Consider the following 15,290-nt stretch of genomic DNA (forward strand, 5'->3'; position numbering starts at 1 on the left):
ATGAGATGTTTAACCTGGTTATTAGTACTGTTACAACTGCAGAGAGTTATCATACTACAGTATATGTCTTGTATTAAAGTGGAGTATTTGTCTGTCGTAACAGAGGATAAACAGTTTTCTGCTGAATTGGTGGAGAAACCTCTAATGAAACCCACGTTCAGCTCTGTTATTAAAGACGTCGAGGTGGTGGAAGGCAGTGCTGCTCGGTTCGACTGCAAAATTGAAGGTGAAATAAATTGATAAGGTCTGGTGCATCGATTAAATGTGAATAACTGTGGTGTGAAATAAAATGCAAATGTTGAAGATGACTTTCCAATATGACAGACAGCTCACAGCCATTTTCCAATTCTAGAAATATTATGAATAGCATTTCAAACAATCCTTTTGTACTTTTGCATTATATTTGGTGCCACTAGAGGCATAGACAAGCTTCATCTTTAAGTGCACTACTTCTAAAATGTTTAGGTTGGTAAGATGTTTTAATGTTTTTAATAGTAAGTATTTTATGCAGTAAAAACAGTATTATTATGAAATAATATTACACTTCCAATACCATAATTTTCTTTATGTAAAATGTAATTTATTCCTGTGATCGAAGCTGTATTTACAGCATCATTACTCCAGTCTTCAGTGCCAGACGATCCTTCAGAAATCAGTACAACATGCTCCTCGAGAAACATTTCTGATTATTAATATCAGTGTTGAAAACAGTTGTGCTGCTTAGTGTCTTTGAGGACACCTTCATGCAAAAGAGCAGCAGTGTTGTGTAACTAAATCCCTTTATCAGTTTTGATGTGTCTTTGCTAAATAAAACGTAAAATCTGTTGGTATGCATGCATTTATTTATATTTGAATATGTGTATTTTGTAACTGTTTGCTCTCAGGTTACCCTGACCCTGAGGTGGTGTGGTATAAGGATGACCAGCCGATTAAAGAGACGCGCCATTTTCAGATCGATTATGATGAAGATGGAAATTGCAGTCTTGTTATTTCTGAGGTCAGCGGTGATGATGATGCAAAGTACACCTGCAAGGCCATGAACAGCGTCGGGGAGGCCACCTGCACCGCCGAACTCATCGTGGAGGTGATGGGAGCAGGAGAGGAAGAGGAGGAGGAGGAGGAGGAGGAGGAGGAGTAGACAACCGCTTTGTCATGTCTCTCTTTCACACGTGGTGCTTTTATTCCCACTATTTTTCGGACTTTCAGATGATGAGGATGATGAAGACCTCAGATTTCCTTCATTGCACTTCCAGTTTGTTCTTTATGTATTCATGCAACAGCCAAAGTCAGATATCGGATTTGTTTATCACATGACATCAATATTACTTCACTTGTTCTTCATTGTCATTCCAACCAAGCTTTTCTAAACTCACATGTGTTTGTGTGATGACCATCGCTCGTGACTGTGTCGAGCTGAGCTGCACTTCCTGTCTTTATTTAAGCACTGTAAACTCATGTAAGGTTGTGTGTTTGTTTGGAGACATTTTCCTCCTCTCACCATCTGTCACAGTAGCAGCACTCAGCAGATATTTGGAGACACATGTTTATTTGATTAGGAATGTCTGTAGATTATATTTCTTTATTTTTCTTTTTTTTAGATTTATATTCATGTTTGATTGCTTTGTAATGAGAACACTACAAATGTAGTTATTCACTTTTAAAGAATAAATTCTGATCACAAACATACTGTAAATTGTTGTTCTCACATAAAAAGTCATTTGAAAGTTTTTTTTTTTTTTTTTTTTTTTTTTTTTTTTTATGACTGACTGACAATCTAGTGCATCATTGCTGCTTTTATACAACTAAGGAAAATATTAAAGGACACAATTCATTAAACATTATTTTACTAAACGAATTCCAAAATAAAGGAAGCGTAAAAATGTAACCTCATCATGTCTCACTGTTCACTAGATGGAGCTGTGGTCTTGTCTCATTTTTAGACAAAAAAAAACAACATTTTTGACCCTGGACCATAAAACCCCTTTCTTTCTCCTTTTTATTTATTTATTTATTTATTTATTTATTATTATTTTTTTTTTAATCGAGATTTATATATCAAGCTGAATACATAAGCTTTCCATTTAAAATAAATCTAAATATTGAGAAAATCGCCTTTAAAGTTGTCAAAAAATAAAATAAAATAAAATAAAATAAATAAATAAATAATAATAATAATCTTAACAATGCATATTTTACTAATAAAATTATTATTTTTTTTTTGATATATTTACGGTATAAAATTCGGGTCACAATTCTGAAATTCTGCAACAGAGACAAGACTTTAACCGAGTCCTGGGAAGAGAAGTAATCCACACAACATTTCAGGTCCCATTGTTGAGTTTACTTTGAAATAGAAGACTGAATGTGAATGAGTTCAGCTCCTGTCTGTGTGACAGCAAACATGGTGTAAAATGAGGGATCATTTGTGTCCCTGTATGAAGTATATGGACTTTAAGGACACTGCGTCCTTCATCTAGCTCACAGAATAGTTTTGTATCACCTTTCCTGCAACAGAGATTTTATTCTTCCTCCTTTATTTTTGGCATTTTATAAGTCCTTGTAGTGCCCTTAGACCTCTTAAGGGTCTTGGGTTTCAGCAGCTGTGGGCTGCCTGTGTCTCTTGTATGAAGGTCTCTATACCACACATGGAGCTCGACAATGTGTCTCAAAATACAGAAAGATTAGCATTTAACCATACAATTATCACATGACTCAATCATGGTGACTAGTGATGAAAGGATCATTGTAAAGACTTAAGTAGGTAGTTGGCAAACAGTGTAACCATCTATGAGTCCAAATTCACTTTTAACAAATGTATATTTAAATGCAAAGACTTTGTCTTCTTGGAGACAAAATAAGGGAGCAAAAGTGAGATATAAAGACAACAATGAAAAGCCACAATTGCCTTATTTTCCGAATTAAATTAAATTAAACCTACAATTTTCAAGGCTACAGAATAAGGATTTTTAAAGCTTTGGTGACGTGCGATTCCACAGGTGTCTTCCTCAAGCTGTCGGCTAGAGTTGAAAACAATTGCGAGGAATGTGTGTTTTAATTATTTATGTACCATATTTAGAATTTTGACTTGTTTGTTCGATTGTAATTCCCCTTGCGTGTTTCTCTTCCCTTGATTGTTCTCTATTCTGTAGCCTAATGTTATCACTGTAAAAAGAAAAGAGAGCGAAGACAATTACCTTTATCTATTTTATTTGCTCATGTTGTACATTGACTATAATCAATCATTCAAATGACTGCTGACAATGTTTTTACGGTGATTTAATCAGCCACTGTCCCAAGCGAATCTCATGAATAATTAATGAGCAAAGCCTCGCTGTAGCAGTGTTGGGAAGTGCGCTCGCGCTCGGGGGGGCGGAGCTGAAGCGCCAGCGCCTCGGAGTCCCGCTGAACTTCGTTTCGGAGTCTGAACCATGGAGAACAGAAGATCTCACTGGGAGTGGTGCAAACATTGTGCAATACGCGAATAGGACATGTTATTTGTGTGAAGTTATAATGCAGCTGCGCACGGTCCCTGCTGCTGCTGACCTCAGTGAAGTGTTGAAGAGAAAGTCGCACAGACAGTGATAACGGAGACCGGACACACACAGGACAGACCCGCAGAATAAGAGTGGGACTGCGATACTGGAGGAGAGATGGGGAACGCAGGGAGCTTGAACCAACACACGGACCCCAGAGGACACCACATGCCCCTCAAACTGCCCATGCCCGAGCCGGCCGAGCTGGAGGACAGATTTGCGCTCGTCCTGGTCTGTAATGACTCTATTATCAGCTCAACAGCTAGAGAGAAATCTGCACTGGCTTCTCACTTCTTTCTTTGTTGCACTTCTATTCTATTCTATTCTATTCTATTCTATTCTATTCTATTCTATTCTATTCTATTCTATTAAGTTTGTAGACATCGAAAAAGATGCTAACTTTGCCATTTTACTTTAGGCTTTAATTATGTTAGCTGGGTAGTAGTTGTTCTTTTATTTATTTACATTTAGAAGTATATCAGTTTGTTTTGAATGCATGTAAATAGTTGTTTACTTTGCTTCTATTCTGTTCTGTTAACGTGATAGTAGCCTAGTTATTTTATTTACTTACATTCACAAGTATATGGATCCATTTTTGACATATAAAGCGGTTTGATATGTCATTTTAGTTCTATTCTATTCTATTCTATTCTATTCTATTCTATTCTATTCTTTACACTGGTCTGTTAAAAGAAGTTTATAAATCAGTTTTGTGGACGTACATTAGTCATAAAACTGGAGATGGACTGTCCCATTGTATTTGATGGTAATACCAGTACTTTGATATACTCTTTACTGGTACTAAATTTAATCATCACTTGTCATATGCCAATAGTTTTATACTTCAAAGAATACCATGGTACTAAAAGGCTATGGTACTTTTTGTTTGAAATGCAGGTGTGTCTCTGGGTTTTTTTGTTCAGAGATGTTCAGTCACCTGTTGTAAACAACTTCAGCTCGGATGAAAGAACAAATGCAGATGAACTGTGTTTATTAATATTTCAGTTTGATGTTATTGTGTTCGTAAAGACATAAATCGTTCTGTCTTTGGGGCTGAGAGTGCTGCAGATTTGTTTTTTCTTGATAATTATCCATATGTCAGATATTCAAGTATGTGTTATTTAATATAATAATATAATAATGTCATCACTGATTTAAACTCTAGCATCATGTGCCATTGTCTTGGCTGTTTCCATTCTTTTTAGCTTAATGCTGACTCAATTATGGCACAGGAAATGATGTCATGAAGTTGGAATCTGTGATGCTTTGCCTCCGTGTGTGTCTGAAGAATGCGAGGAATGTCTTCGATTAATATGCAGCTACCTGAAGTGTGCTAGACCTGGTTTTATGGGGACATATAAATGTAGGTCAGACCTAATGCTTCACTAGCACTAGACAACCCCTTTCAATGAACACACACTCATTCAGAGAGCTGGAGAGCAGCTAGTGGTGGAATTGGGGGAGTTTTGTCCCTCAGATCCTCAGGCTGTGGTTATTTGTCCAATTGAGAAGGCCAAATGAGTCGTTCCATCGATTATCCTTAGGGAGAAAACACTCTCTTTCTCACTTACTTTCTATGTGTTTGGCCACCTGGAGTCCCTGAGTGTGTGTCTTTATTCGTGGTGGTTTAATCGCATCCGCACCTCGTGAATCCTGCTCTGTCATGGCGGACGTCACTGTCTGCTTCCAGCATCTTTTTTTTCCCAATCTGTGTGTTTCGAGATCACCTGTCTCTCATGGTCTCAGAGAGCACTGCTTTGGAATGCCATCGTCTTGACTAGCCATCACGATCTGCGTCTTATTAATAATAATAACCATGTTTCTCTGTGTATGTGAGAATCACAGAAGACTACATGATCATTGTTCTTCAATTTTTGGCCAAAGATGTTATTGTTTTAAGTGTAATATATTAAAGTAAGGGGTAATGCATTACATGTACAGCCAAATGGTCATCGTTTCAAAATAAAACACCAAACTGTAGTGTTTATGTAGTATATATTTGGAACAAACTAAACTGTGGTCGTTTGGAAGAAGGTATTTAGAAACATTTTCTGTTTCTAACTGAGTAACATTTAGGTACACATCAAATAGTAACAGAGTTGTCATACAAATAGTTATAAACTGGTTTTGTAAAGCTCAATATCACAACATTAAAAATATTTGTAAAAATAAAAGCAATTTATAACTCCAACTGCTATGAGTATGTCCTATTTTACCTACTCATGTATAACAATATATATCACTTAGAAAATCTCAACTGCTTGGTTGTTTATAATATATTTGATTATATATTATAATAATAATGCATAATTTAAACCGTATTATTGACAATATATGTCAAGTTATGAGTGTATTAGCAAAAACAGACAGATTTGATTAATATACAGAAATCTTGTTTTTAATGGTGTTTTATTGTGTTAGTTAGCTGTATGTTTTTGTTTATTATTATTTAATCAAAACAAACCAACTTCAGTTTGATTGATGTTAATTGGAATGCAGGATAAAAAAAAGAAAAAGAAAAACATGTTTTTTGCAAATGAACTCTTCATAAATTTTGGAACTATATATATATATATATATATATATATATATATATATATATATAAAGCAAATCCCAGCTCTGTTTTGCAAGATCTAAAGTATATTATTGCAAAGTGCTATATATGCTGTACAGTTGGACATATCAGTATATTCAACTTTACCTGTAGTATACTCACATAAAGTTAAGTCAGTCTAAACTGCTTGATTGTTTACATCATCACAATATGTATACTATATTATCATCGCCCAGCTCTAATCTACTATATATGACTACAAGGGATCAAGATATTAAAACATTACAAACATGTCCGAAATTCCAGCCCATACATTGCTAATCACACACCTGACTGTAATTTTATTTTTTATTCCCAACATTTTTAAGATTGTAGGTTAAACCTATGCAGAAATACAGATAATATTTACCCTAACCATTCTCTAGTGTCACTGTTAATCACCCGCAGAGTTTATTTGACAATGTTTGAGTCCTCATGCAGAGTCGAGCGATCAGTGATGCAGAGCGCACGTCTCTCTGGGAGAAGTGTCCTGTCAGAGACTGGCGGCCGCTCGCAGAGATGATGTCTTTTTTCTTGGCAGGCTGTGGTTGAGACATTAGGAACACTTTAGCACTGTAATCGCAGCTTTGAGTGCTATTTACTGCTATTAAAGCCCTGGTGCGTGTCAACCCACGGACCTTACTGAGTGAGAAAGATCCTTTTATCGACTCCTGCTTGAGTGCTGCTTTCTCTCTGAGAGGAATTTCTGACGGTTAGCAGATAGCAGATAGTCTTGAATATAAAGGTCTTGAACTGAAATGACCTGGGGGTCACAAGCCAGCTAGTGTAATCTTCATTGAGTTCAAGCTGCTCAGCTGCAACAAACACAGATCTGAATTAAAACCAACTGTGCATTTATATAGCTTGGGTAAAACTTAGTGCATCAAAGTCACAATAATTGTAATAAGCAATGTGCTACTGTGAAGCAATTTTTGAAGCTGAATGATCAGATTTATTGTCATGCATCTGAGCAGTAGAGGTGATATTTCTTCATCTGCTTTTATGATGCATCTTACATGTTCTCAGACTTCATAAGTAGCTGCTTGCCGTGTTTCTAGCTTTCTTCGTGTTGATGGAAAGATATTTTGAGTCCAACTGGGTCAGGATGATTTTCAGCTCATACTGTATAATGTTTTGTGGAGTTGGCACTTTTTTATTCCATTAGTTAGATCCAGATATTAGATGCTAGATTTTGAAATCTCAGGGATTCAGTGTGTGTTTAGGGTTCTTTTGGGTCATTCTTTGCTTTTGGCTGATTTAGGAGGTCAGGTTCATTCATAATATATCACAATTCACTCAGTTTTTGCAATTTGTCTTATTTTGTCTAAAACACAGATTTGACCCCAAATTTGTATGCTAGAAATAAACTCAAAGACAGGGATTGAATACACAAACTGTATATAAATGTATATGTAATATACTGTATACTGTATACTGTATAGGCAAACAGGTAAATCAATGAAAGTTACATAGTTGAAGATTTAGGCTTGTCACGAGACACCAAAAGAGTGCTGTTTCGCTCACCCTTAGTCAACATTATCATCTAATATATCTATTACTCATCTAAAACAGTGAAGGGAGTGTCTTTTTAACTAATGTCCACTGAGAAAAGCCCTTTAGTCTTGCTGCACAGTTCATGCTGCAGTACTGCTCTGAAATCAGAGCTCACAGCAACTCAACATGTGACCTCGGCCATGAAAACGAGGCCGTTTGTTATTTGACTTTGTGTGTGTGTGTGTGTGTGTGTGTGTGTGGTGTTTTTGATGTTAACATATTTTCTCCTATCCCACTTTATAATGTGCAGACAACTAGGCTATAGCAGGTCAAGTGGAATAAAACTCCTCATCTTTAAAAACAGCTGGTGTTAGAATTAAAAAAAATATGTATATATATATATATATATATTTATATATATATATTCCTTCTCTAAACACACTGCATTAGTTAGTAAGGATGATCAAGCAAACATATTTTGCTTTGTATATTTTTTAGGGAAATATAGCTTACATATAGTTGTACTAAATGACGCTGGGTTTGTAACCGTACACTCTTACAGTCTTCGGTCCCTATTTTTACGATCTAAGCACATAGTTGAAAGTGCACGGTGCAGGTGCACTCAGGGAATGTCCGAATTCACTTTTGATAGTTTAATGATGGGAAAATGGTTGGCGCGGCTGGGCACATGGTCTAAACGGGTTGGCCCTATTCTTTTAATGAGTAATGGGTGTTTTTTGGGCCTAACATGCAATAAACCAATTAGAGTCTCATCTCCCATCCCCTATAAAAGCCAGTTGCAATTGCACCATGGCTAGTTCCTGCATGTCCCTCTTCGTGCAATAAGCAAAGTGTACGCACGCGGTGCACCCACCTATAGATGCATATTATTTACACGCCTTTTAATAAAATAAAAAATGAGCAAAAACACCTGCTCCGCTCTTTGCGCCAGGTGTACGATAGGGCACCTTCATGTTTTATCAATTCAGATCATCTCATTTTCAGTCACAGTAATTTTTAACACATTTAACAACTGTACTGGGTTCAGTTGTTTCTTGGTATCATGTTCAGTCTTTGCCCAGCAGTCTTTTTTCTTCAGCTGTAGTTTGTGAATTAGTTCTCATTAGTGTGGTTACTATAGCAGTCGCACACTGCTGTTCACCGTTTCTGCATGGTAAAGAACGACGATGGGCTTCACTACAGCTTTAAAGAGGAATGTGTCTCACAATGCAAGTTTATTGCTTGTAAGACAGTCAGGTTTGCCATGAGTAATTAATCTGAGAAACAACAGGAAAATCTCTGTTCCAAAACACAAGACTTACCTTGATTGAAACAAGTCATTTAGACATTTGCTTCAAAAATAATGTTGTAGAGATTCACTTTCACCTTTTAAAAATGAGCTCATGAGCTTGACTAAAGCCCTGCACAGATGGCTCTGTTTATAAGTGAGTCGTGCTGTTTGTCTACCTCATCTTACGCACTTATTATGCAATGTGTCCCTAAATCTACCACTGAAATGTCAGACATTAGATTTCCTAGACCACCAAATCCCCCCAATATGAGTCAGATGTTGGCTTACTGTCTAACATTTCTCATTGGGCTGCAGGAAGGTGACATATATCTGTAAAAATGCAGTAGTTTTTCCATGAATCGCTCGATGGAAACGCTGTGGAAGTTTATAGCTGAGATTTTAATATGCATTTACTCAGATCAGTACATTAAAAGGGCTTGTTTTAATCAGTGGGTTATTATGATATGTGCTCTTCTGTATTATGTCTTTTTTTTGTCTGATTGTTGGGTTGTGTGTGAATATTAAACTTTCAAAGCAAAGAATCCCAAACTGGGGCTCATGAATCCCCGAGGGTTTGTGACGGGAGAACTGTAGGGGTCGGTGAGTTGAGAAAAGGCTAATTCATTAAAACAAACGTAACAAGTTTAAATGCAATGATTAAAAATAAATAAATGAATATTTATAAAAAAATAATATTTATACAAAACAATATTTACTAACAGCATGCACCAGCAAAAGCCCTTAAGTTCACTTTATTTAAACATTTGCGTTAACATTTATGCTATTCTTTTGCTTATGGTTCTCAGAAGCCAATTTCACATGAACAAAATTAATGAAACATCTTGGAAAATGTCCCAAAAGGATAAAGGTACAGTTCAGTGGATATAATAGATTGCATTAGTTGCTCTTGAAAGTATTCAATGAGAAATGCTTGTCTCTTACTTCTGGCAAATCCGATCTGAGTTTCGACAGGTCTTTTCTCCATTCGCTCTCAAATGAATCAGATTATTGTGTAGAAGGAACAACTGAGATATTACAGAGTTGGAGTTTGTGGTTGTCTTTTTTCTTCGAGTTCATGTTGTAGTGATTTTCGTATCATGTTTACCACAGTTTCCTCATTCAACTGTGATTGTGCTTGATGCAAAAAGGAGCATTTGATCTCTCAGTTTGACTGTCTTCATGTTTAATCATCTGAAGAGAAGGGAAGGCCAATTTTCGAGCGGTGTGCGGGCCACACAGAGTGAGCCGAGTCTTGAGTCCTCTATTAAAGGATCACTCAGTGTGCTTTTGTTAGCCAGATGCTGTGAATTAAACACGGAGACTGTTTGTCCTGTAAAGAGGGGGCAACCCCCCATACGGGCTTTACAGAATCCCCTCTGAGAATTTAGCTCTGGTTAAAAATAGAGAGAATGATCCTAATGAACAAAGAAACTTCACTAAAGTTGTGTTCGCTGAGTTATAAAGAAAGTATGATTTTCAGACAATATCTCTATGTTTGCTTGAGTAACAAAATAAGTAGAGATGGTTTCACATTATTAAACACGAAAGTAACACAAAAATATCAAAACAAGACATTTTATTAATCAGTTATGGCATATAAAAAACGCTGTTTAACCTCGTCCTGGGAACAGTGTGCACGGATGACTCATGTATGTATGTAGGTGTCATTTTATTATGTTCACTTGTTATCCAACAGCTTCCCGAAAGTCTTGGCTTCCGAATATATGCTAATTTCAGTTTGGAGAACACAATTCATACACATCATACTCAACATTTGACTTACATGTTATATTATAGCCTCCATTATGATAACGAGCCTATCTCCTTTATATACTCCTATACAGTATATATACACTTTAAAAGCACACTTCTTCTGTAATCGAATGGATTGAGTTATTTGGGAAAGTGATGTAATGTGCAGCCTGCTGACTTTTCTCTTAGAGTAACGTTCTCTATTGTGTATTTCATTTGTCTACTGTCCTTTTTGTAATGTCAGTTGTTCATTGGAAGAATAAGTCCATTATTTGTCAAACATGTGTACGTAAAGTGTTTAGAGTGAGCACTGGTGCTAGACAATATGTCGATGACATCAGCGTTACATCATTGAAAGCTTATGTCATAATACTATAATATCTGTCTTTTACCAGTCCTGTTGTGCTTCAGACAACAGCCTTTAGTGTTTGCGAAACAGAACTGTGTTGATATTCTGGTTCTAGACTGTGTTATAAAGCTGTAAGTTTGATGGTAAGTTCGACATTGATCAGAAGATCAGCATATCAGAATAATTTCTGAAGGATCACGTGACACTGAAGACTGTAGTGATGAACACTACACTTTGTTCTGCTTTGCAACTAAATCAAATTTGTTTTTTTCTAAATGTGATGTTCGCTTTCTCTTTAGGTCAGTAAGTTTTAAAAATCTATCAATCAATATGTTTTATGTTTTGTACTGTTTAAGCAAAGTCATGTTTGTGTTGTGTTGTGGTCACAGGCCTGTTCTGCTGACTCTTAATGAATCTAACTGAACAATAGCTGCTCACCCTTCAGCAGACGCTTGAGAACAGCTGTGGCTCCTGTGCAGCCGCCAGACACACACACACACACTCTTTATTCAGTCTCAGAGCAGAGCCTGGCACGAGCCCGCAGGACCTTCCTCTCCTCTCTTCTGTCTGTCCATCCAGGGTCCCACAGGGTCGTTTAGGGGCAGGCTGTTCTCTCAGCTAATTAGCCATAGTAGAGCAGAATATCAACTCTAGCTGGAGGGGTGAGAGAAAGGCTAGGGATTTTTATAGTTGAAGTGCTCAAATTATTTAAAAATATTACACAAATGAAAACAAAACACACAAAAAAAGCACATAACAAAATGATTTAAATGTAAAGTAAAATTGATATGAATAAAAACTATACAGCTTGAAAGGGTTCAAATATGCAAAGATGCTGGAAAACTGCAGGACCTTAAATATTTTTTCTGAAGAACAGTTCTCAGTTTAACTTTTCAGAACAAACAAGGGAGTCATGCACAACCATCACAAAACAGAAAGACAGTCGAGGATCATCAGGTAACAGAATACAGTACTAAGAACCAAGGGTTCCCAAACTTTTGAGTGGGGTTATTTTAATAATTTCAGCATTTTTTTTGTCTTGTGGACTAAATGTTAATATCTTTTATGTACAATATCTTACTCAGGACAGTACTAAATAAAATATAACATGCATTTAGTATGATCTCTCTTATTTTTTTGAAAATTACTCGCATTTTCACAGATTCTGCAAGGGGGGCCCAAACTTTCGAGCCCCACTGTATATAGTATATAATGTAGTAGATCAGATACACTGTATCAGGTCTTCCTTTAAGCGTTTAACCAGACTGTCATACAATCTCTTACAACAATTATGACTTAAATGTATTGCTATGTTTTAATTATATTTCAATATTAATAAAAAAAAAAATGATAATGAGAATAACTGATATTATAATTAATAGTGTTCTGGGTTTGAACAAAATTAGATCTGGGTTAAGTTTCAAATTCAACGCCAGTTGGATGTCAGTCAACTCTTTAGTATGCTCAAAAATATTTCAGTTTATGATTCAACTTATGATTCAGTCGCCACTTTGGACATTTTTACATTTAAATGTAAATTAAGAATATCACAGTCTTTTGCCCTGAACGTATACATACTGTATAAGATATCAACATTTATCTCTTGTACAATAAGTTCCATTAAAATTCCATAAAAAAATAAATAAATAAAATAAATAAATAAAAATCATATCAATGCATACCAATGCTCTAAACCTGCCACACTGAAAACAAGGTCACCTAAAAATAATAGTCTAACTCATCTTGTTTTATTCAAGTCAAAAATATATTTAACAGCTCAAAAGCATGTATGCCAGCAAAACAAATGATGGTTAATGATTTCTAATAGTAATAGTACTGCCTGTTGATTTCAGTAGCCTATCAAACTCTCAAGCAGGCAGCGAACCTAAGAGACCCTCATAAAATCTAAGGGTGCAATTTAGCCCGTTTTATGGTTGTTTTATAGCCCTGAAAGACCTGCACGATCAGTAGATGTGATGGGTATCTGTGTACTGATTAACTCCGAGTGCCACACATTGTTTGCTCTTTTGTCTCATGTATTGTGTCACTCACTGTACTGAGCGCGAGGAGATGATGTCACAGGCCAGTCTGGCATCTTCATCAGTGAACAGTGACTGCTCAGACTGGATGCTGGGCTCTCTGCCCTCGTCATTGTCATGCAGTGCATTATGGGAGCTTTCAGGATAACGGTGTCGGCCAAGGTGACAGCTGCGAGCAGCTCCAGCGTGGCCCGAGCTCCATGCACAGATGGTGGGGAAGTGTGTGTGGGTGTTTTCTTTGGCCAGGCCAAGTGTTTGTGAATCCGGATGTTATCCTGACTGTACCAAAGCATAAGAGTACTTAATTGCTCAAAAAGAGAGAGATGAAGAAAAGTGCGAATACGATTGTTGAATAACTAGTTTGTACAGATCCAGCTTGACAAATGCAAGTTCCTGTCATTTGATCTTAGGGAGGTTTGCTTTTGTGCCAATTCAGGATCCTGATATTTGGTGTCCTTGTGCCCGCAATGCATCATGAGGGAAACAAGGTTCATTTGAGTTATAGTGGCCATGTATAGAATACAGCCAGAATTTATAATTCTGCTTCACATTGCAGCTTATTCTGGTTAGGAGCTGTCTACTTAGAGAGCATGAGCCTGACTGTGGGACATGTAAGGCAAACAACATGCTGCTTGCTTTTAAAAATGTCATTTGACATACATTTGTGTCCAAGGATACCTTGATTAAATCAAACTAAACTGATTGTGACCCACATGAGGTTGCCAGGCATGCAGATTTCTATGAAAAGTAGCCTATTCTGTTTATAAATGAGTATGTGTTGTCACAATGCCAACATTTGGTTAGTTGGGACCAGTACCAGTAATGTTAAAGTTCTCAGGTCCAATTTTGGTACCGAGAAAACCAACAAAAAAGATTGGGATTTATATATTTAATGTCTAAGCTACAAGAACGAATGCAGTATCTGTTTTTTTGTCCTTTCTGTTGCTATGGTTCAAAAGTTTTAAATTCAGTTTCACATTTAAACACTGTTATCAATCCAGAAACTTTCCAGTGTGTGCTGTGTTGCATGAAGAAATGTCTGTCTGTCTGTTCTACTTTCTATTTACGCTTTGTTTGTTATGATGGAAGGATTTGTGAGCGTAGTATATTTTGACTAGTCAGCCTTAGACGTCATGCCTACGTTGGTTAAACGTCTGATGCATATGGGGCACAAAAGTGGAAATACTTCAGGAGTGTCAAAGTTGTCATCGGATTGGTTGAATTCTACAGGATTCCCGGGAGACGTGTGTGCTGCGTTCTTTAATGCTCAACCTGGAAACAAAGATGACGCGCCGTTGAGTTTACAATTGTGACGACAATCACTTATCAGGATCAAATAAACATTTAATAAGTAAAGTAAAGAAATATTTAAAGTTTGCAGCATAGAATCTTTAAAATATTTTAAAGAGTTTTACACACCGTTAAAATAACGGCCTGTTACTGTGGCAACAAAAAACGCGATGCTGAATGAAATGAAATTTGATTGGCTGTTTGTCGGTCAAAATGTTGGCCAATGAAAGCTGCCATGGATTCCACACAAAACTAATTTTGACTAATTAACTAAACTTGGCTGGTTGGCCATTGCGCTCATGCGCTCAACAGAAATGTCTGTGATTGGCTGCAATGCTTAGCGCTTCAAAACATGTTGGAAATAGGAACCTTTGATGTCCTTCCCAGAGTGCTTACATAAATACACACTGGACCTCCATCAGCAGCTATTGAACTAAATCGGTACTACCTGTTTTGCAGAAAAGCTGCTATCATTAGGTGCTTTTGCACTGGAGAAACCTTTTCATAGTTCCTAAAACTAATGGCGGAAGTTCCTAGTTTTTGGCACGTTCATACAGCAGGAACTAGGAACTTACTTGGTTTTAGGAACTGTGTTTGGGGGAACTAATTTAGCTCCTACTTCAGAGTAGAGTCTAAAACAGTTCTATAGGAAATATCAGTGATATAAGTTTACGCTGATTGGCCGAACGCATATGAAACACAGGCTACATGGCATTTTTAAAAAGCAGAGTAAATATATTTACTCCACGATAATGGCATTTACCTGTTGTGTTCGATTATGTGTAACACTGTAGGTTCTCATGGGGATTTAGTCAGATTTTCATGCTCTTAAAATCTTGTAAATTGTGCGTTTCACTGGATGGGGCGTGGACTAAATATTGTTACAATTTGTAGCATTCTAGGAACTTTTAAAAATGTTGTTTCTCAGCAGAGTGATATAATCAAGAG

At 36.7% G+C, this 15,290-nt stretch overlaps 2 protein-coding genes across 8 annotated transcripts in view; both read left to right on the forward strand.

Moving 5' to 3' along the window:
* LOC127964623 (myosin light chain kinase, smooth muscle-like) overlaps window positions 1-1,686 on the forward strand; it is a 94,126-nt gene extending 92,440 nt beyond the window's left edge. For both annotated transcript variants that reach the window (XM_052564879.1, XM_052564880.1), the window contains exons 31-32: window positions 104-226; window positions 885-1,686. In XM_052564879.1, the coding sequence (XP_052420839.1) occupies window positions 104-226; window positions 885-1,138 (377 nt within the window). In that variant the 3' untranslated portion in view covers window positions 1,139-1,686. The remainder of the gene's footprint in view (window positions 1-103; window positions 227-884) is intronic.
* Window positions 1,687-3,363: 1,677 nt separating this feature from the next.
* LOC127964624 (formin-like protein 2) overlaps window positions 3,364-15,290 on the forward strand; it is a 67,501-nt gene continuing 55,574 nt past the window's right edge. For 3 of the 6 annotated variants that reach the window (XM_052564886.1, XM_052564881.1, XM_052564882.1), the window contains exon 1: window positions 3,376-3,764. In XM_052564886.1, the coding sequence (XP_052420846.1) occupies window positions 3,651-3,764 (114 nt within the window). In that variant the 5' untranslated portion in view covers window positions 3,376-3,650. Of the gene's footprint in view, window positions 3,765-15,290 lie in introns of all 6 variants that reach the window. The other 3 variants (XM_052564884.1, XM_052564885.1, XM_052564883.1) reach the window with 2 other exon arrangements.

Source organism: Carassius gibelio, chromosome B9 (assembly GCF_023724105.1).
Source record: "Carassius gibelio isolate Cgi1373 ecotype wild population from Czech Republic chromosome B9, carGib1.2-hapl.c, whole genome shotgun sequence".
In the NCBI taxonomy this organism is placed as follows: Eukaryota; Metazoa; Chordata; class Actinopteri; order Cypriniformes; family Cyprinidae; genus Carassius; species Carassius gibelio.